Source organism: Microtus pennsylvanicus, chromosome 1 (assembly GCF_037038515.1).
Source record: "Microtus pennsylvanicus isolate mMicPen1 chromosome 1, mMicPen1.hap1, whole genome shotgun sequence".
Classification (NCBI taxonomy): Eukaryota; Metazoa; Chordata; class Mammalia; order Rodentia; family Cricetidae; genus Microtus; species Microtus pennsylvanicus.
The window spans coordinates 122083450-122106986 of record NC_134579.1 but is presented as its reverse complement, the minus strand read 5'-3'; the positions used below and the strand labels follow the sequence as shown (position 1 = coordinate 122106986).

The 23537-nt window shown below is 49.9% G+C and overlaps 1 protein-coding gene across 5 annotated transcripts in view; it reads right to left on the bottom strand.

The window, feature by feature from the left end:
- Tbx5 (T-box transcription factor 5) overlaps nt 1-17779 on the bottom strand; it is a 48576-nt gene extending 30797 nt beyond the window's left edge. Inside the window, exons 1-6 of one of the 5 annotated variants that reach the window (XM_075957612.1) lie at nt 17651-17779; nt 13514-13697; nt 11653-11747; nt 9547-9666; nt 8603-8750; nt 5320-5472 (exon numbers count right to left, since the gene is read on the bottom strand). In XM_075957612.1, the coding sequence (XP_075813727.1) occupies nt 5320-5472; nt 8603-8750; nt 9547-9666; nt 11653-11747; nt 13514-13660 (663 nt within the window). In that variant the 5' untranslated portion in view covers nt 13661-13697; nt 17651-17779. Of the gene's footprint in view, nt 1-5319; nt 5473-8602; nt 8751-9546; nt 9667-11652; nt 11748-13513; nt 13752-15276; nt 15314-17650 lie in introns of those variants that run through there. The other 4 variants (XM_075957621.1, XM_075957626.1, XM_075957635.1 and 1 more) reach the window with 4 other exon arrangements.
- Between the last annotated feature and the right edge of the window lie 5758 nt (nt 17780-23537).

The following is a 23537-nucleotide window of genomic DNA, read 5'->3' as shown; positions in this document are numbered from 1 at the left end:
AACAATTGTCTCCTTAAAGCCAGAAGGCAGGCTTTGGTCTCAGAACCTTCTGTGGACATCAAAGGAGTTTGACATCTTTTTACTGAATACCAAAAGGCTCTTTCATGCCTGGATTCTCCTGAATTATAGCTTCTAACTTTTGATCCTCCTGCCTCAGCCTCCTGGGTGCTGGCATCACAGGCCTGCGTGGCCACGCTTGTCACTTTCTGATTTTGTCTGGACCCGGCAGTGCCATTTCAAGAAACTATCTTTGAAACGTGAGCTTCTGAATTCTGAGGTCTGCCTGTCCTTCTGAGAGTTTGTCAAAAGGTACAATCCAATGAAGGACGGATTATTTTTTTAAATGAATTTGCAAAGAATTAACTGAAAACCAAGGCCATGTATGCTGGCACATACCTGTAATCTCAACATTCTGAAGGCTGAGGCAGGAGGATCAAGAGTTGGGGGCTAGTCTGGGCTACATAAGCAAGACCCAATAATAATAATAATAATAATAATAATTTGGAGGGGGCATGGAGCTTAGTGTGCCTGCCTTGCATATAGAAAGTCCTGGGTCCAATTGCAGAAGCATAAATGAAGCACCATGTCAGGCATCTGTGATCACAGCACTCAGGCAATGAAGGCACGACGATTACAAATTCAAGGTCATTGACTACATACCGAGTTGAAAATCAGCCTGAATTGCATGAGACTCTATTACAAACAAACAAAATAGCAATAACTATACCACTTTAACAGGACGGAACAATCCTCAGTTGTGTCCCCGCCTCCCATGCAGTGTTGCAGCCCTTCCAGTCAATGCAACACTGAGCACAAATGAACTGGGAACCCAGACGAAATCCGAGCCCAGTCCAGATCTGCTCTTCTAGAAGACCCATGTTTGACTCTCAGCATGCATATGGTGGCTCACAAGTGCCTGAAACCCCACTTCCAGGAAATCTGATGCCTTATTCTGGCTCCTGTGAGCACCAGACACACGCATACACACAGACATACATGCAGACAAAACACTCAAACACTCATTTTTTAAAAAAGAAATCAAAATTGGCCAAAACAAACACACATACACACACACACACACACCACACAATGCTTTTTTGCTCACATTGACTCTTCTATGACACTTCAAGTCTCTTGCAATTTCACTATTCCTTAATTTGTACAAAACGAGGACAGCAGCCAGGCATGGTGGCTCACACCTGTAATCCCACCATGCCAAGACTGAAGCAGGAGAGACATGAATTTGAAACCCCTTACTGCGACTCTGTTTTAAAAAAGGAAACAAAAACTTGTTGCATAAGGTTAAAAAAAAATAGTTACAGATACACTTAAATGTATTGATTTTAGAAGGCTGGAGAGATGGCTCAGTGGTTAAGAGCATTGCCTGCTCTTCCAGAGGTCCTGAGTTCAAATCCCAGCAACCACATGGTGGCTCACAACCATCTGTTATGAGGTCTGGTGCCCTCTTCTGGCCTGCAGATATACACACAGACAGAATATTGTATACATAATAAATAAATTAAATAAATAAAGTATTGATTTTAAATGTATCTACTTTTAGGCGGTGCTGGAAATAGAATCCAGGGCCTGGCACACACTGGTCCAGGGCTCAGAGCTGCACCACATCCCAGCCTCCCTTCTTTAATGGACATAGACACCTCCAAGATCTAGGCACTGCTAGGGAGGGCTGGGGTGATGGGTCAGGTGTAGATTGCCTCTAGCACAGACTCTCGGGGTACAGAGACAGCAGGATCCCCAGGAACTCACTAGCTAGCCAGTCTGGCCAATTGGGAAGTTCTAGCTTCAGTGAAAAACCCTGTCTCAATGAGAAGGTGGTGCCCCTGAAGAGGTTTAGCTGGTAAAGGTGTGTGTCCCCAAGCCTGGCAGCCTGAGCTCTATCCCTAGGACTGAGAGGAGATAAGGAGAGAATTGATCCTCTCAAGTTGTCATCTGACCCATTTGTGTACAGAGTGCACACATACACACACACATATATCCCAAGGCACATGTCCACATACACGTGCACACATACACACACACATATACCCCAAGGCACATGTCCACATACACGTGCACATACCACAGGCAAACACACATACACATATGTGCACACACACATATACACCACATGCATATACAACACACACACACATGTACACACACGCAGAGAATCATCCTTGAGAAATGCTTCTCGACAGGCTGTGCGGGAAAACACATCTTATTTTGCAACGGCCTCATACATTATAAACCAGTCTATAAACTGCAGACAGCACGTCAGCTTAGGAGCCCCCAAATCCGCACACCTGGAAGCCCCGCATCTACCAAAAGCTCCTGGGAAACCTACTTCTATTTACCATACAAAGGCGCTCCCTTCTCAAATCAGCATAAAACCGGATATCCGGGGAGGGAGAGAGTGGAAGGGGGGCAAATATAATTGCTGGCTCCAACTGGTGAGACAGAGGTTGTAAAAATTAATGAAAATAATTGTTGCAAATTCTTGCTTTTGGGGGGAAAAAAAACAACTCACGAGAGCCAAAAAAAATCTTAATTATGTCTCTCTATTAGGGGCTTCATTTCCTGGTACCGACCAGAAAGCTAGTACCTCATAAATATGGACTCCATACACAAGGGCTCAAGCTGGAGCAAGGCACCTCGGAATGGAAAAGTCAGTTAACATGGGGGGACATGCATGCTTGCATACACGCATGGCCATTGTAGCAAGAGCCGCGGGAAATGGAATGCCCGAGTGACTGGTGTTTAACACCTACACATTTCTAGGCAGTGTACTGGGAGTTGCTGACAACCGCCGTGAAAACCCGAACAAAATGTGTTTCCCGGAGTGAACGTCCATCGTGGCTGGGGGAGTTTAGGTTTTAAATATCTTTTTTTCAGGCTGCCAAACATCTGGGGAAATAACTCCTGAATCCAGCTTAGGATCACAGCTGGTCTGAGGAAATACAGTCGCCACTGAGCGTCCTGTGCTGAAAGGGTGTGCGTATTCCTTATCGCCTAAGACAGGAGCCCCGCTAAGTACTCATCCCTACCTGGCTCTCTGGAGAAAGCATCAAGGGGGCTCTGAGTTCTTTGAACCCCTCCCCAAACAGTGGCTTGCTTTCCTCAGATATTCCTGGCTGTCCACTCATCCAGAATATTCCCCCCCAGACTCTTTCATCCAAAAACAAACCAAGCCAGTTCTTGATTGACAATGAACCAAGAAGTTCACAAACATTGACATTCGTAGTTCTTTTTTTTTTAACCACAATAATAGACCTAATTTTAAAATGTCATTCATTCCGATTTTAATACAACCAAAGAGTGACAGTGAGCAGGCAAAGAATCCCACCACCAAAAAATAAAATTTTGAACAGAGCTGGCCCACAAACAAACTGACCAGGGGCCAGAGCCACACCATTGCCTTGTCGTGAAGCCTACGCCACTCCCTGGGTTTATTTTGTGATTATCTTCTGTAATCCTCATGAGAACCTCATAAGGTGGATGCTGTCATGATCCCATTTTGCAGATGGGAGACTGAGTTAGATCCCGCCTTTGAATCTGAGCACTCTGCCCCTCCCCTGTCCTCGGGTCCACCCCTTAATCCATGTGTTGTTAACCTCTCAGTCGGCTTACCCACACCCTCAGCCTTCTCAACACCCATTCCAGCTGGGACAATAGAGCTAGAGACGCTGTCCACAGATCATAAGGAACCATGGCCCAGTTATGTTACACGTTGCATATCGACCTGAGGAAAGTTTCCTAGGGTCTTGAACTTGACTGGGAAGTGCATCACCTAGGGCTCTTCACGAGGGAAATTAACAACTCTGGGACTCTGGTCACAACTCTGGGACAACAGGTAAGAAGTGGGGAAGATTCTGTGGAAGATGAAGGGAGGCAGAAACTCATCTCCCCTCTTCTGTGTGTCCCAAATCTCTCCATCTGGCTAAAAAGGCTTTCCTGTGCAGTTCAACCAGAGTGCCACACCCAACTAAGACAGGAAGCCGCTCCTGTGAGTGGGGTTTCTGTGCAGTCATCAAACACACACCCAAACGTGTGGCTGAAGAACCACACTGGCAGATCTGAGACATTTAGACCAGAGTTCATTAAACTGTGCTCAAAACTCACACACAATGGTCAGAAAATGACTCAGCAGGTAAAGGGGCCTGCCTCCAAGTCTGAAGACCTGAGTTCAATTCCCAGGACTCACAAAAAGGTAGAAAGAAAAGAATAAATTCCCACAGGTTGTGCTGCCTTGACCTGGACAAGCAAATCATAGCATTTATATAACACACCCCCCACACACACACCCTACCCTTCCTCCGTGAACCTAGGTTTGCCTGAGTGGGAGGAGGATGAGGTATTTGTGGTCCTTGTGTGTCAGGTCTGGAACTCTTTAAGCAGTGACATGGCCACAGTTATAGGAGGGTTGGGTTTGCAGAGTCACCCAGGATCTCTGGGAGTGCGACTCAGGGTAGACTTGCTAAGTCACCTCGGCTGACCTTACCATTTCGCCCTTGCTGGGGTCAGCTCTGTTCTTTCCCTTTTAAAAAGTTAATTGTGTTGGGGAGGGGGCAGGGGTTTCTTCTGGGGCAAGGAAGGGGAACTCTCCCTAGATCTGGAAGGGATCATCCATCCATCATAGTCTGGCCATTCACAGTCGGAATTCAGAGACTACCCACAGTAGGCTGTAACAGGATTGGTTGAGGCATTATCTATCACCCAGCCAGCACCAGAATGATCTCCACTGCATGACCAGGAACTAAACCTGCCTATGAACCTTCCATGCCCTACCCTGCCAGCCTGGCAACCTATAGCTAACTTCACCCAGATTGAGGGGGTGGGGCAGGGTCCACAACAGGGGGTCAGCCCTCACTGAGCTCACCTGCCCCCATGCACATACTCTTAGCATCTGCTATGCTATCTGCCCCATTGCCTCTTGAGGGACCTCTTTTTTAAAAACCCAGGACACTGGTCTCAACAGAAAAGGCTATCCTATCCAAGGGTAGCATTAGCCAAAAATTCTAGCACCTTTCTCCCTACCCTATCGGCAGGCTTGCACCAATTGTTAAGTGAATAACAAATTTGGTTCTAAGTAGAAAAGGGTAGATGAGAGAGATCCTCCCCCACCATGAATATAACGCAAACAAACCCAACTCGACCCCTGCCTAGGCCACTGAAGGAGACTAGAAGTTGAGTCTGCGGGACTGCGGACCCACCCTCAGCCTTTAAAGGACAGCATTCCAGCGAAAACCCAGAACCCAGCGCATGCGTCCATGTAAACCAGCAGGCATCTGCCGCTGCAGGCTCCCAGAGAGTGGGGCTTACCTTGTGATTCTGGTACGAAGTCACGGCGATAAACGCGGTCTCCGGAAAGACGTGGGTGCAGAACGCAGTATTCTTTGAACCAAATCCATTATTTTCGTCTGCTTTCACGATGTGTAATCGGGGCTGGTATTTGTGCATGGAGTTCAGGATAATCTAAAAAATAACAGAAAATGAGATTGTCAAAAGAAACAAAATCAAAACTCCCTTTGTTTCCAGCTAGATCCTCGCTCCTCCCCCATCTGTACTGCCAATTAGCTTTATTATATAGGCTCTCCGGGAAGAAAAAAAAAATTAGCCTTTTTTTTCTTCTGTTTTGAAAAGGGGCCAGTGATTTCGTTTAAAAGAAACATTTCAAAAATGACAATTTCCACATGAGAAAGTCAAGGTAATATTCCAGGAACCTACCCAAAGCACACAAGGCAGTAAATCAGAATTCTTAATAAAGTTTGCTTAATAAATTAACTCTGTGTATAAGGGCACTTCCCGCCCCCAACGGGGAGCCTGGCAAGTCTGGAGGCGGGAACCAGTGGGGGTTGGGAAAGCCGGACAGCAATGGGGTCCGGGGAGGTACAGGAAGAATGTATGTCCATACATACAAGTAGTCATGGCACACACCCCTCCTCAAAGTCCTTCTGAGGAAGACTAAGGACTGAGGAAACCCCAGACAGACAGACCTCAAACCTAGGCCCTTTGTTTTGAAACGTGAAAAGGAGGGAGGAGAGAGAGAGAGAGAGAGAGAGAGAGAGAGAGAGAGAGAGAGAGACTGTTGGTGGGGGAGAGCTGAGTCTGACTTCCTAAAACAGTGAGGTGGGGAGGAAGTGCTCCCCCCCACTGTCAATCCCGTTGAGGGTTGATCTGGAGGTTTCTTTTCTCTAACATATGGGACTCAAAGACAGAAGTCTGCTGGAAAGGAGGTTCTGTCCTTCTCTGTTCTTGGGGTACCCTGAGTGGGGCTTGCCCCTGCTGTTGTGGCTATTGCTACAACCACCTTAGTATTGTCAGGAGACAGAGATGGAGGAGGAGCCTGGTTGTAGCTCTAGCTGGAGTCCAGGCAACTGCACAAGCATTCAGAGTAATAAAACCAGGTTTGCTGTCCAGACAATGCCCATATTTCGATGCTGGTGTGTGTGTGTATGTGTGTGTGTGTGTGACTGTTTAAAAGTCACAAAAACTTCTCTAATGCAACAGGCCACATTTACTCATTCCCCAAACCTGGTCTGCTTTCCCCCACAGGATCCCAGTCCTCAACAGAAGCAGGATTCTACTTGGTGTCTCTGGCTTGCAGACTCCCCGGAGCAAGGCCCTTGAGTTGCGACCCCTTGGTTTCTGACTGGGGGGGGTGTCTACCTCTAATCACACACACACACACACACACACACACACACACACACACACAGGCTTATAGTGACGCTGGCTGACACAGGCGGTGTGGCGACAGAGAGACTGCACTGGGGCCCCAGATTGACTGCCACAGCCCCTGGGCCAGCACAGCCGTCCTCCCGGCTTAACCAAATTGCTTTGACAGCTGGGGACAGTGTGGAGACTTCAGAAAGAGGGTGATCTAATGGCCCCTAATTCCATCAGGATGACTCTAGATTCAAAGTTGGGGTTGAGTACATCTCTCTTTTTCCTTAGGTTGTTGAGAAGGAACTAAAACAAAACCAAACAAAAACCACTAAGTGGCCTGCATTTGTTGATGGGGCTAAGGACCTCTCCTGGATGTCTACTCCAGAGTGACCCCAAAAAGCACTGCCAGAAAAACAAAAGGGCAGTTTAGAGCTGAGATGACAATGTGACAGTTTCACAGAAGCCCCCACTTGAGGGTCCCAGCACTCATGAGGAGGCAGGAAGGACCTTAATGCAATGCGTAGTAACCACTGGAACACCCCAAACTTTCTAATCCTGCACCTGGACAGCCCTGGGCCATCTGTGCAACTGGAGCCACAACCCAGGCTTCTCTCCTATAGAGAGAACCCCTCAGTGGACCATCCTGCCACCGAGGTCCCAGGTGGCCTCTGTCACTGTCACCCAGAAAGAGCAGATTCAACATTTGAACTTAGCCCCAAGTCCATCTTATCCAGGCCCTCATTTCCCTAAACTGGAGACTATATGCCCTTCCCAGTGAATCCTCTGACCCCCAAAAAAACTATATGAACCCCCCACTTCCCTTTGCAAAAACAACTTTGAGCAACAGCTTTCCAAAGATGAGCATGTTTGAATCACCTATCAATGGGCTCTAAATGCAGAATTCAAAGTCAAAGCAATTGAGAGATTTGGGACTATTTCTCCCAAAAGCCTGTGGGTTTTTGTTTGTTTGGTTTTTGTTTTTGTTTGTTTGTTTGGATAAATAAGGGTGAGGCTGGGCTGGGAACCCACTGAAGGCAATGATCACTAAAGAGAGGAGCCATAAACACTCATTACACACATTCACTATGAACACTTGCTCTGCACACTCACTGTACCCCAGGTTGTTGGGAGGATTCCCCAAGCCTCCCTCTCAGAGTTAAAGAGACCCCAGGTTTAGGTTTCTGCTCTAAGCATGAAAAGGAGAATGGAGACTGGATAGTAAGAGAAAATAAAATCAATCTGCCCAAGAACACCAAGCTTAAAGCAGGCGCTGGTGCCAGGGTTCACTTGCCACCTGTAAAAGAAGGGGCAGGATACTGGCATTCCCCTTTCATTGAGAAAGTTCAATTACAAATTAGGGCTTAGAAATAGGGTGGCCTGAAGTTGACAGCCACCCAGGGAAGAAGAAAGGCAGATGCTAGGATAGACCACTGGGATTGTCCCCCTCCATTAAGGAGTGGTGAAGATAGAAGAACTAGAGGAAGAAGAAGGCAGAGGTACCAGTGAATTGAGAATGTGAGAAAGGGGGAAGCTGAGAACAGGGGGCAGGAAGATGGGACAAAAAAAAAAAAAACGTCCAGGTCAGAAAGGTAGAGGAAGGGTTGGGTGTAGCTGCTCTTACTGATAATCCTACCCTGAAGAGGGTCCCAAATAGTTGAGGAACAGCTTGAGGCTATGTGAATGGAATCTTTGAGAGAGAACTAGGGAAGTGGGGAAGCATAACCAAAATAAATAAATAAACAAACGAATGAATGAATGAATGGAGATAGGGATAGATAGATAGATAGATAGATAGATAGATAGATAGATAGATAGATAGATAGATAGATAGATGGATAAAAGGAGACGATAGAGTCCCAGGGAGAAGTGAGAAAATGGGGTGAGGGTGAGAGGGTGGGGGGTTGTCTCACACACTGATGAGGATCAGGGTACTTACATGCCCAAAGGGGTCCAGGTGGTTGTTGGTGAGCTTCAGTTTCTGGAAGGAGACAAGTTGCCGCATCCAGTGTGCTCCAGTTGCCGGGGAGTCCGGGTGCACATAGAGGCGGCCCGGCATGGCAGGTTCCGCTTTGCCGGTTACGGACCTGGGTGAAGGAAGTGAGAGCTGCTGGGCTTTCTGTGGTCCAGAGGCAGCTGGCCTGAGGAAGGCTGCAACCCGACTGGTCTGGGTACAAGCTGGTCTCCTTCAGCGGGTTACAGCCTCCGCTGCTCCAGAGAACCCCACGCGGATTCTTTCTTCTTCCCCTACCTTCAGTTCCTTCCCCAGCCCAGTTCCAGGAGTGTGTGGGGCCTCAAGGCCTCTGCTGCACACAACTTATTGGTGAGAGCTGAAGATCTGCACATGCAAAATTCTTGAAAACTCCCTAACTGCTTTCAAAGGAGCCCTCCTCCTCCAGCCTCCGCCTCAACTCCTCAACAGTGCTGTGGAGCCCAGCAATGGCTTCTCCTCTCCTGGCTGCTTTACCAGTAAAGCCATGGGCCAGTTTTGCAGTTTCATTAAAAAAAAAAAGAGTCATGTTCAAAGCAGGTAACTCATAAAAAATAACTGTAAATGGTTTTGTGCCCCGCAGAAATATATCCAGTACTTGGTAACAATACCCTGTTAACAAAAATAAAATAATAAAAAAAAAATGTGTAGCCCTTGTGGAGTTAGAAGTACACAGGGTCTCCTCGCTTCCTGGCAGCCTTAGTTTTCAGGCCTATGAAATGGGAGCTAGTTGTCGCAGCCCCTTTCTGTGCAATAGAATAGGCACACAGGTCTTGAGCCTTAGTGGAAGCTAAATGAAAGTACTAACGAGTTTACTGATTAAGTTGCTGGGAGTGGAATAGACATTGCACTTCCCTCCCAGCTCTCCTGCCCTCTGGAACTCCGGCGCCTACCATTTATTATCTGCAAATTTATATCTGTGGTCGTCCGCGGGAACAATATCCATGAGAAGAATGTACTTCGTTTTGGGATTAAGGCCAGTCACCTTCACTTTGTAACTAGGAAACATCCGCCTGGGAGAGAGAGGGAGAGGAACACACAGAGAGAAAGCGGGGAGGGGGGAGTTAACGCCAATACTCAGAAAAGCCCTTTCTGATATTGTAGCAGTTCCTGGAGAAATAAAGAGCACTGGCCCCACTCCATCCCCGGTGAAATCCACCCCGGGTTTCCCCTGAAGTTAGAAGGGAGGCAGCAGCAGCAGCGGTTGCAGGCACCTAGGAAGAAACTAGGGCCCGGAGAACATTGCTTACAGACTTCTATGTTTAGAGACTCTGTGCGGAACCTGAAATCAGGGTGAGGAAGCCGGTCATTCCAACAAAGCTAGCGGCCTTCTCACTTTGGTCCTGTGGCCGCCAACCAACGTGGCACCCCGGGGACACATCACCTAAGATACTAACTTTTGTCCTCTGCCCTTGAAGGTGCAGGTTTACTGTGACTGCCAAGAGGTTCCCAAGTTCGCCCGGTTAGTTTCCAGGCCCGCATCGCATCGCCAGCGTGCGGTTACTCATAAATGATCTGTAACTTCTCCACGGAGCTTGGCAGGTTTCCCCGGGGAGCTTAAACTCCCAGGCACTAGGGAAAGAAATTCCATCCCCTTCCAGATTCGGCTTTAGAGAAAGCCAAAGCCTATACTAGAAAGCTAACGGCACCGGCACCGAACTGATGCAGAACTCGGATTCCTGGCACTCCATGCCTCGGGCCCCCTAGAAATTTTTCCTTAAGGTCTGGTGAGGCACAGCGCCTCAGAAAGCAGGACATCCGACTGGTTTTGCGCATCGGGACAAGTCGTTGGACCTAAATTGGAGCGCGGCGTGAGAAGAGCGGTGAGAAGGCCTCTCAGTCACAGGCCCGGAGCCCGGACCTCTTCGTGTTTATCTGCCCTAGCAAGAGCGCCTGCCCGGCAGGCAGAGGCACCAGAGACTGATTTTGCAAGCCTTTTATAGTTAAATCCTCTAGGCTCCAGCGAGGGGGAAAAAGCAGCCGGCTGGGACTTTCCTTCCTGAGTAGGATGGGAAAGGGGACCTCAGATGTCTGATATAAACAGACCCACCTCCTTCTAGTTCACTAGGGCCTTGGGCTGAGCGGGGGAGCCGACATTGTTTAATTTCAAGAAATAATAAACGTCACCGTTGTCAGTTTATTGAGGGCGGCTTGGGCTAGAGAACCCGCGGAATCTGGAAAAATCAACTCCACCCTTTGCCTTTACACACCCGGCATCTTGGGCCTACTGGCCTGGCCTCCGTCTCTTCACACGCTGGCTCTAGCCAATTTCCTCTTAGATGCTCTTTGATGGTGGGGACCTATGTGGGCTCAGCCGGTTAGGAAGCATAGGGTAGCTTTCCCAGGCCGGGAGAAACAAACGCATTCGAGGACACTCGGAGACCCAGAGCTTGCGCCCGCTCTGCCACCCTTCCCCCCAGGCCTAGCCTTTCTAGTTGAAACTCCGGCCAGCCTTGTAGAGCGATTTTAGTCCCTGCGCAATGGCTCATCGGCTGTGTTTATCCGTGTCTGTGTACAGAGCTCGGAGGAGCCCTCCGCTCGCTTTCAAAGGCTTCGCCGGCTTTCTATAAACAATGAAAGAGGTAGCGAATACATTCAACAGTTTCAGCGGTTGGCGATTGTCGGGTGGGACCCTGGAATTATTTCAAGGTCAGAGATTGTGGGAATAGAGGTGGGGGCAAAGGATCAAGTCCAAATCCTTCTCCACCTCCATTCTCTCTCTCTCTCTCTCTCTCTCTCTCTCTCTCTCTCTCTCTCTCTCTCTCTCTCTCTCTCTCTCTCTCTGTCTCTGTCTCCCCCCCCCCCCATGATAACCTCTTTAGATAGCTGCTCAGGCCCCTGTTCACTTTAATCTCACTCAGAGGTAAGTAAGACTTTGGGATAGGTCCCCCAGCCTGCTGAGGACTCTTTAACCAGAATGAGCTCTGGTTGTAAATATTGTCTCTGTTCTATTTCTCTCCCTGCCTAGTCTCCCCATTGTCTCCCCTCCAACGGCTCACCTCCCCGCCTTTGTGATGATCATCTCTGTGCCCACTTCATGGAACTTCAGCCACAATTCTCTTTCATGAAGAAACACCTTGATCCCTTCCATGCCCTGAGAGACAGAGAGAAACTTGTCAATGAGAAGCGTTAGCGGGCAATCTTTTCTCTTCCCAACGGGTTCCTGTGTGCAGAGGCTGCTTCTCTGTTATGCCCACAACAATCCTGCAAGTTCAAAGAAAGGGGGTTCTGATGGAAATTCTAGGGTAACCTAAGGCATAGGCCTAGAATTCACAAAGCAGGCTTGAGCCTGCTTCCAGCAACCTCTCCTCTCAAGGTACCTGCTGTCTCCTCCATCAGCCTGAGGCCTGGGAATCATCTCTCCCAGCACTGCGCTCCTCTGGAGAGGACCAGGCCAGCTAATTTTGATCCATTTGTAGCTGGGATATGGCTTGGAAGGTGTCAATCTAGAAAACCCCACCAGGATATTCTTGTATAGTCACCCAGATGCAAAACATACAGCTATGCAAAGACATTACTGCCAATTATCATCACTGGGTGTGACTATAAACATACAAGAATTTCCCGATCTTATTCATTATTGTTATTACATGAGACAAGGTCTCAGTCTACAGCCCGGGCAGGCCTGGAATTCACTACCCTGCACATGTATCAGACTCTTGGCAGTCCTTTTGCCTTGTCCTCCCTAGTGTCGAGATTCTAGCACATGTGGGTTACTATGTGGAAACTGTCAGTTTTAAAATGTTTCTTTCCGACCCCCAGCAGCAAAAAAACAAAAATTAGTTCTCAGCGTCTATATTAGCAGTCCTTCCAGGCCCTCGCCACCCCCCTGCCCAGCCTTTGTCTTGGGGCAGCCCAGAGCCTTTTAACATTTTCCCTTCCAACTGGAAGTTATTTTTAAAAACCAATACCAAACATTCAGACAAAAAATCTTCATTTTGAAACAGTTATTATTCCGCTAAAAAGTAGACTTGTTTTTCCTTTTTAAAAATTTTTGCAAAATTTCTCCCGAACTAATCTTTAGCCTATCTGCTTTTATTAACACACACACACACACACACACACACACACACACACACACATGCACACCACCATCACTACCACCATCATCACCACCACCACCCCCCCCCCACACACACAACCACTGAGAGAGAGAGAGAGAGAGAGAGAGAGAGAGAGAGAGAGAGAGAGAGAGAGAGAGAGAGAGATTCTGGAAAGGAAGGAGAGAGCCCTGGAATTGAACTCCCCAGGAAGGATTTCATCAAATCCATCTCCCCGTTAAATCTCCCTGCTCAGTGCCTGGTGACACTAATTTTCAAGTCCACCTGGAGCACCCAAAACGCTGGGTGTTTCAGGGTGCAGGGCACAGGGTGCGAGTCCAGCTTCCAGCCAGGTGGAGCTCGGGGCCCCCGGTGCCCTAGTCCCAGCCTCCGTGTGCTCTCCTCCAGGCCCAGGGAGCAAGATAAATGGTATTGCTTGAGAGGCAAGGCGGGCTGCGCAGAGCAGGCGGGCGGAGGCGAAGGCTAAGAAAGATCTAAGGGGGGTCAAACCATCGCTCATGCCGGTCTGAAGCGGCCGCTGACCCGACCCTTAATAAGGCATACCCGGGGCAGCTGGGAGAGAATTATCTGGGCCATTGTTAGCTGACCCCAAATAGTCAGATAATTGAGAGCTCTCCAATAATGTAAATAGGTTTCTAAAATACGCAGGCCATAAAGATAAACGCCTCGATAAAGTGGATTGGAATAGAGTGGAATTGGGGGAGATTGGATGAGACTAGCCAGTAAAGAGGCGGGGAGTTACCGCTGGCTGGGAGCCGGGCTCGGGCCTCGCTCTGAGCGCTGGGCCAGCTTTTCTTACCTGCTGGGTGAAGGCAGCCTGCGGGGATGATGGAGACTTGCTGGGAGCCCCCAGAGCGCTCTCGGGTTTTGAGTCACAGGACCTGTCTTTGGAATCAGGCTCCAGAGGCGTGTGCGCGAGGCCAAAACCCTCATCTGCATCCGCCATGGTGCGCCCGGGTCCTGAGCCCGCGCGAGGTTCTATTCTGAGGACAAGAGACAGAGTTGGAGAGTGTGTAGGGACGTCGGGGACAGCAGTTTGATCCTCCACTCCCAGCTGAAGGAGGCTGTGGAAAGTCTTTTTATTATTTCACTTTCCGACCACGCACCACTGCTTGCGAAATACCCCCTTTAGACAGGGAGGAGGCGGCAAGGCCCCCTGCTCAGGCTCTGGGCGATAAGAGAGCTGTCCGTCAAATTTGTCTGAACTCCTGGAAGAGCCAATAAAGATAAGGCGTCGGTATTTTTGGAAGCCATCGGGTAGGAACCCAAAACAAAACAGAAAACAAAAACCCAGCACCCCTTTGAGAAATGGTCTTTGTCAAATTCAGGAGGCCATGCCAGCATTTTGTTTTTAAATGAAACCTCCTAAGAAACATTATTTTCCCACAATAGGCAAAAGACCCAGAATGACCCGCGTCTCGCAAAAATAAAAAACACAAGGGGAGAAATGGCCTGAAGCGATGCACCCGGAGGAAACAGAATAGCGGACCTCTTGCTATACAGGCCTTACATGAAACAACATTTAAAATTAAGTCTTCCCCTCTCCCAACTTCAAGTAATCTTATTTTTTTTTAAATTAAAAGTAGTCACAACGAGAGACAACAGGAGGTAGGTCTGAGAGAGGCCAGGGATTCTGCTGCTGGCTCTCCGCAGCAAACTGCAAGCCGGTGGGCTGTATCCTCCGCTAGCGAACAGGGGCTGGGAGGCGTTTTGTGGAGTGAGCAGGCTAAAGGGAACTTCTCTGAGCTCCAATCAGGACTGGCTCACTCAAACTGCAGGGCTGGCTCCCAGGATAGTCTAAAATCACTCCCGGATGAATCTTGGGCAGCAAGCATTGAATGGGCTGCCAGGGACCCAGGCGGTTATTTGGGCAGTCCCGGGCTTCAACGAATAAAGACGAAGCAGTTGAAGTTCTTCGATCAGCCTCCTTCCTTAGAGAAGGATTTCTACCACCGCCTCCACCTCAAAACACCAGAAGACTTCATGAAAGAGATTCCCCCCTACACACACACACACACACACACACACACACACACACAATTTTAGCAGCTTCTTAGGCAAAAAGACTGGATCCCAACCTGGGTTGTAGTGGCCTGAGACAGAAATGGGGTCACGGACAGCTTCTGAGGCCCAATTCTCTGACAGCTTTCTTCCTCTGGCCTCAGGAGTTGGGGGAGACTTCCACGGGAGCCCCATAGTCTTCTCATAACAAAGGAAAGCAGGGCTGGCGCCCCACACACTCTCTCATTTACGGGCAGCCATCGCCGGGAGAAACCCACCCTAAAACCATTGCCAGGATCCCGGGAAGCTGGGGGGCTGGCGGAGGCGAGCAAGATGTAGTTTGACAGAACCAGGCCGTGTGCCTTGCAAGCCTCAGCGCTGCTCCCCCAGCCTCGGCAGCCTCCCGGCTCCTTCTCGCCTTGAAAGATCCAGGCCCGGATAAAATCTCTGCAAGCCAGACTCCGCAGAATGGGAGACAGGCTGGAGTCCGCCATTCTCTGCTTCCCCGGCCGGCCGACTGTTACCGCCTGCTCCCGCCCGGGCATCTGTTTGTACCGTTACCTCGCTCTGTGCAGCCGGCAGCATTCACCACCACCCCTCTTCCTCTTAGCAGGAAAGCCGGAGGCCAGGTGGGGGTGCAGGCATGGTGACTCTTGAGTTTGTGCTGCTTCTGCTACTGTTGCTACGAAGTACCCACTACGGGAACCTCCCAGCGACTGCCCACCTCCAGCGCACACCTCCTCCACAGCTTGCTGGCTGCTCTTTAGCCCTAAATACTTTTAAGTTGTCAGGCTGGAGAAGGGCTCAGAAGAACGCGAAACTATACAGCAGGTCCGCGAGCACCCCCAAACCGTACCATAGAGTCGCAGTGCCCTGCTCTACCATTGCACCTCCAGAGAGGAAAAGTTGGGGAGTTGGGGGACCTGGGAGAGTCTTGGGACTCGGCCAGCTGCTTTCAGAGAGACGCTTTCCGCTTTCCGGGGTTAAAGTTCCAGAATTTGAGGTATGAGATTCTCTCTCTCTCTCTCTCTCTCTCTCTCTCTCTCTCTCTCTCTCTCTCTTTCTCTCTCTCTCTCTCTCCTTCCCTCCCTCCCTCCCTCCCTCCCTGTTCTCCCCCTTCCTCCCTCCCTCCCTTAGACAATCTAACTCAGCTGGGATGCCAGGATGCTCACAAAGTATAAGAATTGCTTCTCCAACTTTCTCCCTCCCTCCCTCTACCTTTTCCACTTTTTCACTTGATAACCCCCCCTACACACACACACACACACACACACACACACACACACACACACACACTTGAATCACTGTGAGACTGTCAACTCTAGACCTGGTGATACCCCACCTCCACTCCCTTTCCATCCTCCTGCCTTCATCTCATCTGGCTGTGCTGAGCCAGTGGCTGCTAGGAAGAAAGACAGAAAGAAAGGAAGGAAGAAGGAGGGAAGGGCGGAGGGAGAGAGGGAGAAAGCAAGGAAGGGAGGAAGCAATGAAGAAGAGCTACAGGAGTCAGGACAGAGCTGACCAGCTTCTCTCCGGCAACCCCAGCAATTTCAAAGGCCTGGTCATGCAGAGAACCAAGACTGGATTATTAGGCGCATGCACACACCCAAGGGCCTCTGCAGCCTCGCCCGATTTCCGTCTCCAGTGCTGACCTCAGACAGAGAGTGGTGTGACCCTGCCTGGCCCCATGCAGAGCCAGGACTAGCTGCCTTGACTTGACAGCTCTTCTCCACTCCAGACTCATCGCATCCCCCCCACCCCCAGTTCTCTAGGACTTGGGACTTGGGGAAGAAGGTACCTTGGGAAGGTGGACCAAGACCGAAGATGCCAAGAAATCATTGTGCGTGCACTCCTCCACACACGCACACACTGGGGTGCACACAGGGCAGTGCCCAGTTTTATTAAAATAATCAGTCACTGAGGACTGGCTGGGTTTCAGCTCTGAGCGCTCCTCAGCCTGCCCTCTGCCTCTCTGAAGGCTGTTGTCCAGAGGGTGAAGGAAAGCAGAAAGCAAGTCTATAGCAGAAACTGGTAGTGGGTTCTGGTGTGAGCGGAACCAGACTGAGACAACGGTAGAGCGGTGCTTGAAACAAATGCCAATGATCCCATTCTGTTTCCCACTCCAGCCTCCTTCCTTATACCCTCTCAGCACGTTTCTTTTCTGGGACTCTAATTAGAGACTACACCCTTAGAGCCAAGGGTTGGAAAGAGAGAGGGGGGAAAAAATGCCCAGACTGGGCTCCAGCAACAACATAGCCTCTGTGGCGGCAAAATTGTAGGCCGCCCCTGCACGATTTCTCCAGTGGACTTTTCAGTTGCAAATGTGGGCCAACTGTGGAGAAACCCCGCCCTCTACCTTCCAGGTCTGTCTTCAAGCCGACCTTGCCCGAGGCCAGCTATTTATTTGTGCAAACACGTTCACTCGACTTCGAAAAGTCCGCACCGCGGCCTTTGGGTTTGAACCCAGTCAGCCTCAACTTCGAGCGGGACACAGAAAGCCAACCTGACCTCGGGTTGAGAGCCTGCCTCTCTGGTGGTGGGAAGGGGAAATCCAGACAGACCTCTCCAATCCCTTTACATTTGCAGAGATTTGAGGATAAAATTAATCCCCATAAATAATCAGCGGGCCCTTCCCGAGAGGGAAAATCTGGGCTTCCCCAAGCAACAATCCAGCCAGATACACTTCCTTCGTTGAGCTTAGATGGTGCACGGAGCCAGCCACCACACAGTGTTGTTTTGAATATTTTTTTTAAACCTGGCAGAAGAGATCCATTCTTGCAAGTGATCAAAGGGCGAGATGCCTCTCAATTGAAGTAAGGAGGGGGTTCAGCCAGGCCTAGGTAGGGTGGGAAGCTGGGGGTTTCGGTGGGGGGGAATAAAGACCGGTTGTAAATAGCTACAACCCTCTCCCCAAATTTTCCCTCACAAGACTCACCTCTTCTTTCAGGCCAGAAGTCAAGACAAGCTCACTGAGGTAAAGCAGTTCACAAGGAGTTTTGAGAGGACATACCCCCCAAAGACCTCCTTTAAAGCGAAGACTTCTTCCAAGGTCTGTCAAGAGAAGCAAGTACCTCCCAGTCTGCCGTCGGTTTGTGGTCTCCGACAAATTAAATATTACTGTTTATTGCCAGGCATACCCCAATAAAATAAAGAGGCAACCGGGCGATAGCGACTATCTCACCAGCCGCTGCTCCTATAGGGCTTGGAGACGTCACAAGTCACGCAACCAGCCCGCGCCTTGTCACGCTTGACTGGGGGGCAGTGGCGGGAGGCTGAGTTCTCTCTCTCCATCTTCGTCTATCAAGGTCTGCTGTAAGACACAAGTCCAGGATGCCTGGACCCTTGGGGAAATAAAGAAATAAATAAACACACCCAGAGCCCTCTGGGAAAGTGGGGGTGATGATCAGGAGGCACCAGAAGAATCAAGAGCGATTCTCTTAGAGAGGGCAAGAGAAGTGAGATGGGGGCCCACTTCAGTCTCCATTTGTAGGGAAAACCAGTGTTGCCCAGAGTTCATTGCAAAAGGCAAAGATTTCTTTCTTACTTACACAATTTTATTTTTCTGATGAGGAGGCCGTTTTAGCTGGTTACATTTGGGGTGTCATAGCTCATGCGCAGGTCCACTCCTGCACTAAAGTAATTACTAGGGGCTCTCAAAGTTCCTTGTAGAGAGAAAGGCCATTCGGGATGCCGCTCCTTCAGTGAGGTCCTGGGATGCGATCGGTCCCGAGTGACCAGACGGGGGGGGGGGGGGGGGGCGGGGTGCGAGTGTGTGGTGGGGCGGGGTGGGAGCAGGGGTGGAGAGGGGTGCACTGTCAGGAGAAAAAAATCAGCGCCGGGTCCTGCAGAGGGGCGACTCTCTCTATTCTGTTTTGTGGAAATTGGCAATTATTTATAGTTGGATCAATGGGTGTAATTTCTAAGCGGTCGGGTGCGTCTGCGTAAGCGTCTGCGTACATTTGAAAACCCATTCCGTTTTGAGTTGCGAAACCAACCGCCTAGACTTTCCCCCAACCGGCGGCGCCCAGCAATAAGTTAGGCCTGCCCTACACGGAGCCAGCGAGTGCCAGGCCTTCCCGAGGGTAAGTTCCCCACTCCACCCCTAAGCGAGCAGCCCCAGGGGAGCCACACTTTTAATCTGAACAGGACCTTAGACTTGTGGATCTATTCTGAGGTTTTTGTGCTCCCCGAAACCTTAGGATTCCCAGAAGCATGACCCGGTTTAAGTCGCGGTCCGCTGGGGACTGAAGCAGCAGTGACTCGGCGGCCCAGCAGCTGCAGAGCCAAGGTCAGGCCCCAGGGGACAGCGGGCTGCGGCCTTAGGACGCAGGACACCGGCGTGTCGCTGCCCTTGCTTCCCAAGAGTCCAGGCCACCGGGCCTGCTGCATCAGCTTTGCTTTCGTTTCCCAAGCGAATGACTCTGAGCCCAAATCCGAGATTTCTCCCAGATGCCAAAAAACGCAACCCGGAATCCTTGCCCGCCCCCATCCGAGTAGGGTGACTTGTAAGACGGAGGCGGGTGAGAAACCCCGACCGAGGGCGCACGGCAAGTGGGCCGAGTTCCTTTCACTTTCCCCTTTGCTCGGCAATTTCGGGTATAAGTACCTGGACCAACCTTCAAGGGTTCCACCAGCCCAGCCTCAGACTCTCCCGGTGCTCCCTCCGCAGAAAGCAACCGTCACAGAAAAACACTACAGCCCCCAAACTGAACCTCAGAGGCCCGTCCCTTTCTCCTCTTTCTCTTCGGTGAGACACGGCCGTAGCACACCTCCCTCCCTTGTCCCCTCTTTTCTTTGCAAGAACAGCGCTTCTCTAGGTTTGCTCCCAGGCGGGCTTTTCTTCCGCATGTACTTCCTTCTCTTTGCAAAAATTGCGCATTGATTTTTTTAATACCTTGAGAGATAGGGAGACCCAGGATCCTACTAAAAGCAAAACAAAACAAACGGAGCCGTTGCTCTTATTATTGTGGCTACTTACATTCCCCCTTCCATTTTAAAGTAAGTCACACCCAAATTTCAGAAGAACACAGGAACACACTCAGCCCAGTGTCCCTTCCCACCCGCCCGGTCCCTGCCTCATTTGGGTTCCCGCTGGGGTCAGAAAGTAGAGAGGAGGGCATGCAGGCCTGGGAAAGTTAATAAGAATTCAAACGACAATAGAGACGATGAGAAAACTAAACTTTGGCCTACTTAGATCGCAAAAGGAAGACTTCTGGGGAGGGTGGGAAGGTTTTCTTCCCCCTCAGGGGGTCACTTTCCCTCTCGCCTAGTGAAATCTGATTTATTATAATTTTTTTCCAGGACCTCAGGAGCCGTCTTACCAATGTTTTGTTCAGCTCCCAGCTTCCCAACTTTGGGCCTTTGGGGAAGAGCCTTGGCTGTGTTTATTATTATTCAATATTTGCTATGCCCTACTAATAGTCCTCCAGTTATGAGATTATCGTTCTAGTTTCATGTGCGTGGATGGGTTGTTTTGTTTTTCAAATCAAGGATTATGAGATCAGAAATGGGAATGCTTCTCTAGACAACCAAGTACTAGAGGAGTCACTCTCTCAAGGCTGCTTAAGGTGAGCAGCAAAGTTTGCTTGCAAAGGAGCTGCTATCCACGTGCCCTCTCATCTGAGTGAGTGGTCACCAGTCCCTAAGGGTGAGGGGTCTGAGCTGAGCTGACCCGGGGACTTTGTGGGCTGCGCTGAAGCCGGGGAATTCAAATTCTGTCTGCAACTCAGAAGTCGAAGAAAGTCCGGCGGGTGTAGACACCACATCTACGCCATCAGCCGCTCCAAAATGTGTGTGTGGTGACCTTGTTGCCAAAGACTTAGGCTAATAATTCTAGGTCTGGGGTTCCCCGCGAGGGGAGAGGAACCTGTCTGGACCCACACACACCCCAACTGAAGGGTGCCGTGGAAACTTGGGACTGCACTGTTCTCTGGGGCTCTGGAAAAGACAAATTTTCTTTGGCAGAAGGAACAGTGTCGCGCTGTCGACACGAGAGACTATTTTTCTTGTTTCCTTTGGGGGGGGGGAGAAAGCAAGAAAGAAAGGAAAATTAAATCCACACGTGTTGCACTCACTCAAAGGGCCAGAGTCAAAACCAGAGACGAAGCTATACCTCCGAAGTTGGCAGCCTCTGGGGGCCCTTTCCAGCCAGCCTGCCCGAAGAGTCCCCACCAGAGAGAATCCAACCCCAGTTTCGTAAAGGGTTGTACTTAAGGGGGAGGGGAGGCAATGCCTCACCCTGGGCCAGGGAAACAAAGGAGGAATTGGGAAGGGTTACTTCTGAATATCAGCTCGGTGAGGTACCTCCAAACCCAGTTCACATCCATGAAATCTGTCTCCTTCCTCAGATTTTGAACTACATGGTCAAGAGGACCTAAAAATAATAATTTTGTCTGCACTGATGCAATCACCTTAATCTTCAAGGATAATTCTTGTGGCCTTCAATAGCTTCTTTCCTCTCCAGAGTGAAATTTGCAAGACCCAGGTCTGGGAGTCTGCTGGGGCCCCCTGAGGAGGGAGAAGGTGAAGAGAGTTGACGCTCCTGCCTGGAGCTGCCAGTGAAGACTCTGGTAATGACTCTTAGAGAGGTGAAGGAAGGTGGGGGTGCGGGTGAGGGTGAGGAGGGCAGCCAAGCTCCAAAGTGGAAGGATCCGTCACCAAGACGATTGCTTGGTCGAGACCTCTAATTTTTCTTCTCCAGCAGCCTGGGTTCCCAATCCCTCCCCAAGTCAGTGCTTTTCAACTTTTTTTTTTGAACACTCCTTAGAGAAGACTCTAGAAACAGAAACACACCTTCCCTCCATCCCCATCCCAAACACATGGGAAGAACACTGGCCAGCGGGAGACTGAACTGGTCAGGAAGGGAGGGCTGTGTTGTATGGAGGACTCTGAATTTCTGATCCCTATGGCAACCAGAAGTCATCCACAACATTCTCAACAATGGAAATCGAGGGACAGTCCAGCCTGTGCCCCTCAGTGTCCTGAGACCCCAAGATGCTTCCACTGCTGTTCTTGGCTTTCCAGAGAAAATTATAGAATCGACCTGACCTGATGGGGACTCTTTGGAGTGATGTCAGTCACAGCCAGGTGTGGGGTTTAGGTGTCCATATTCTATACCCCTGGTCCCTTCGGTGTTGGGAACACTGTGGGCAGGCACCCTAGCCTTCCCTTCGATGGCCTGGAGCAATCTCTTCATGGGAGGAAGAAGTCGGAAACTAGAAATTCTCACGTCAATGGTAAATGACACCCGCCCTTCTTTTAGGAACAACAACAGCAAAATGTTTGCTTGTGGATTTGACAGAGGAAATAAAGGAGTATTCTGGTTGAATTGTTCCTTAAGTCTTTGGTGCAAGGAGAGAAAATGATCTTCTTTGGAGGTGGGGGTGGGCGGTGGGCAATACAGGCTAAAGTTTTTGTGTCTACTTGAGAGGCAATAAGCTTTGAGAAAGAATGGGGCGCCGCCCCTACCGCTATGGACTGTCCAGCTTGGCAACAATCTACCCAAAGAGACAGAAGAGTGAGCCATGGAGAGAGAGGTCTGAATCCAGCAGTGCCCATAAGGACCTTGGAATTGTGGGATGGCTAAACCCCATCACTCTCAGAACTGGTCAGAGAAGATGAATAATTGTACATCTCTTATCCAGTTTCCTGATGGGGCAACTAATCTCAGCCAACCTCCTCACCACCCTGTGGTGTCTTACCCAGACCCCTGGTCTCAGCCTGGTGAGATAGGTAGGGGTCAGGGCAGCTATAGTGTCCTCCACTTACTCTATCTTACGTATTTTCTTTTAGTTCTCTTTTGGAGATGGAAATCATATAGTCCAGGCTGGCTCCAATTCCCTATGTTTGCCCAGGATGACCTTGAACCTCTGTTCTTTCTGCCTCCACATCTCCAGTGCTAGAATTGCAGACATGGTTTTTTTGGGGAGGGGAGGGGATGGTGAGGAACCCTAAGTAAAAACTCTACATCCCCAACTCCCATTCCCAGTATTTCTGTATTCTTGTTTTCTCAAGAGTCCCACTGGTGTCTATGTGTGAGTGCGCGCATGCACACGTGCTTGCGCGCGCGCACACACACACACACACACAAATGCAGATACTTTAGGCTCGTGAATCTGCCAGCACTTGAGGTCTAAGACTAATGAACTTTTTCAGCAGGCAAGAGCTGCCTTGATGTGAGTTCCCCTGGCTCATTCAGCTCCATGAGGTCCTGCCAGGAAGAGACATTCACATGTGTCCCCAACATTGCAGAAGAGGTTTCTGGGTACTGACCCGGGTCACAGTCAGGCGAAATGAAATTTAATTCCAGGCACTCTGACTACAGAGTCCCCACAGAATCTTCATTGTTAGCCTCTGTGGCTCCTCTAAGGAACCTGGGAACAGCTCCCAAAGAGATCTACTGGGCTGAATAAGTTCAAAGGTCACCTTGTTGACCTTAGACGTTCCTCCATCCAGCGAGAGATGTTTAGACCTCTCCAGGTACCTGGCTTCTCCCCACCAGTCCCATTGACAACCAGAAAATCAGTAGAGGACCCTGGTTTGCTAGTCTTTGGCACCTGCAGTCCAGGATGAAAGATGTTGGAAGACTGCTTTTCCAACCTCAGCGTTGTATTCTCATCTCCTGGCCTCTATATCTGTCAAAGCCTTAAGGCCAGAACACACTGTACCCTAGAAGTAGGACGGAGGCCATATATAGGTATAGAGAATATGAAGACCGTTCTAGCAGTAAAGCCACACATTCTTACCCTAGTCTCTGGCACCCTGGGTTGGACCCAAAAGGGAGCCTCATGCAGAGGAAGCTGCCACCCAGAATGCTAGCAATT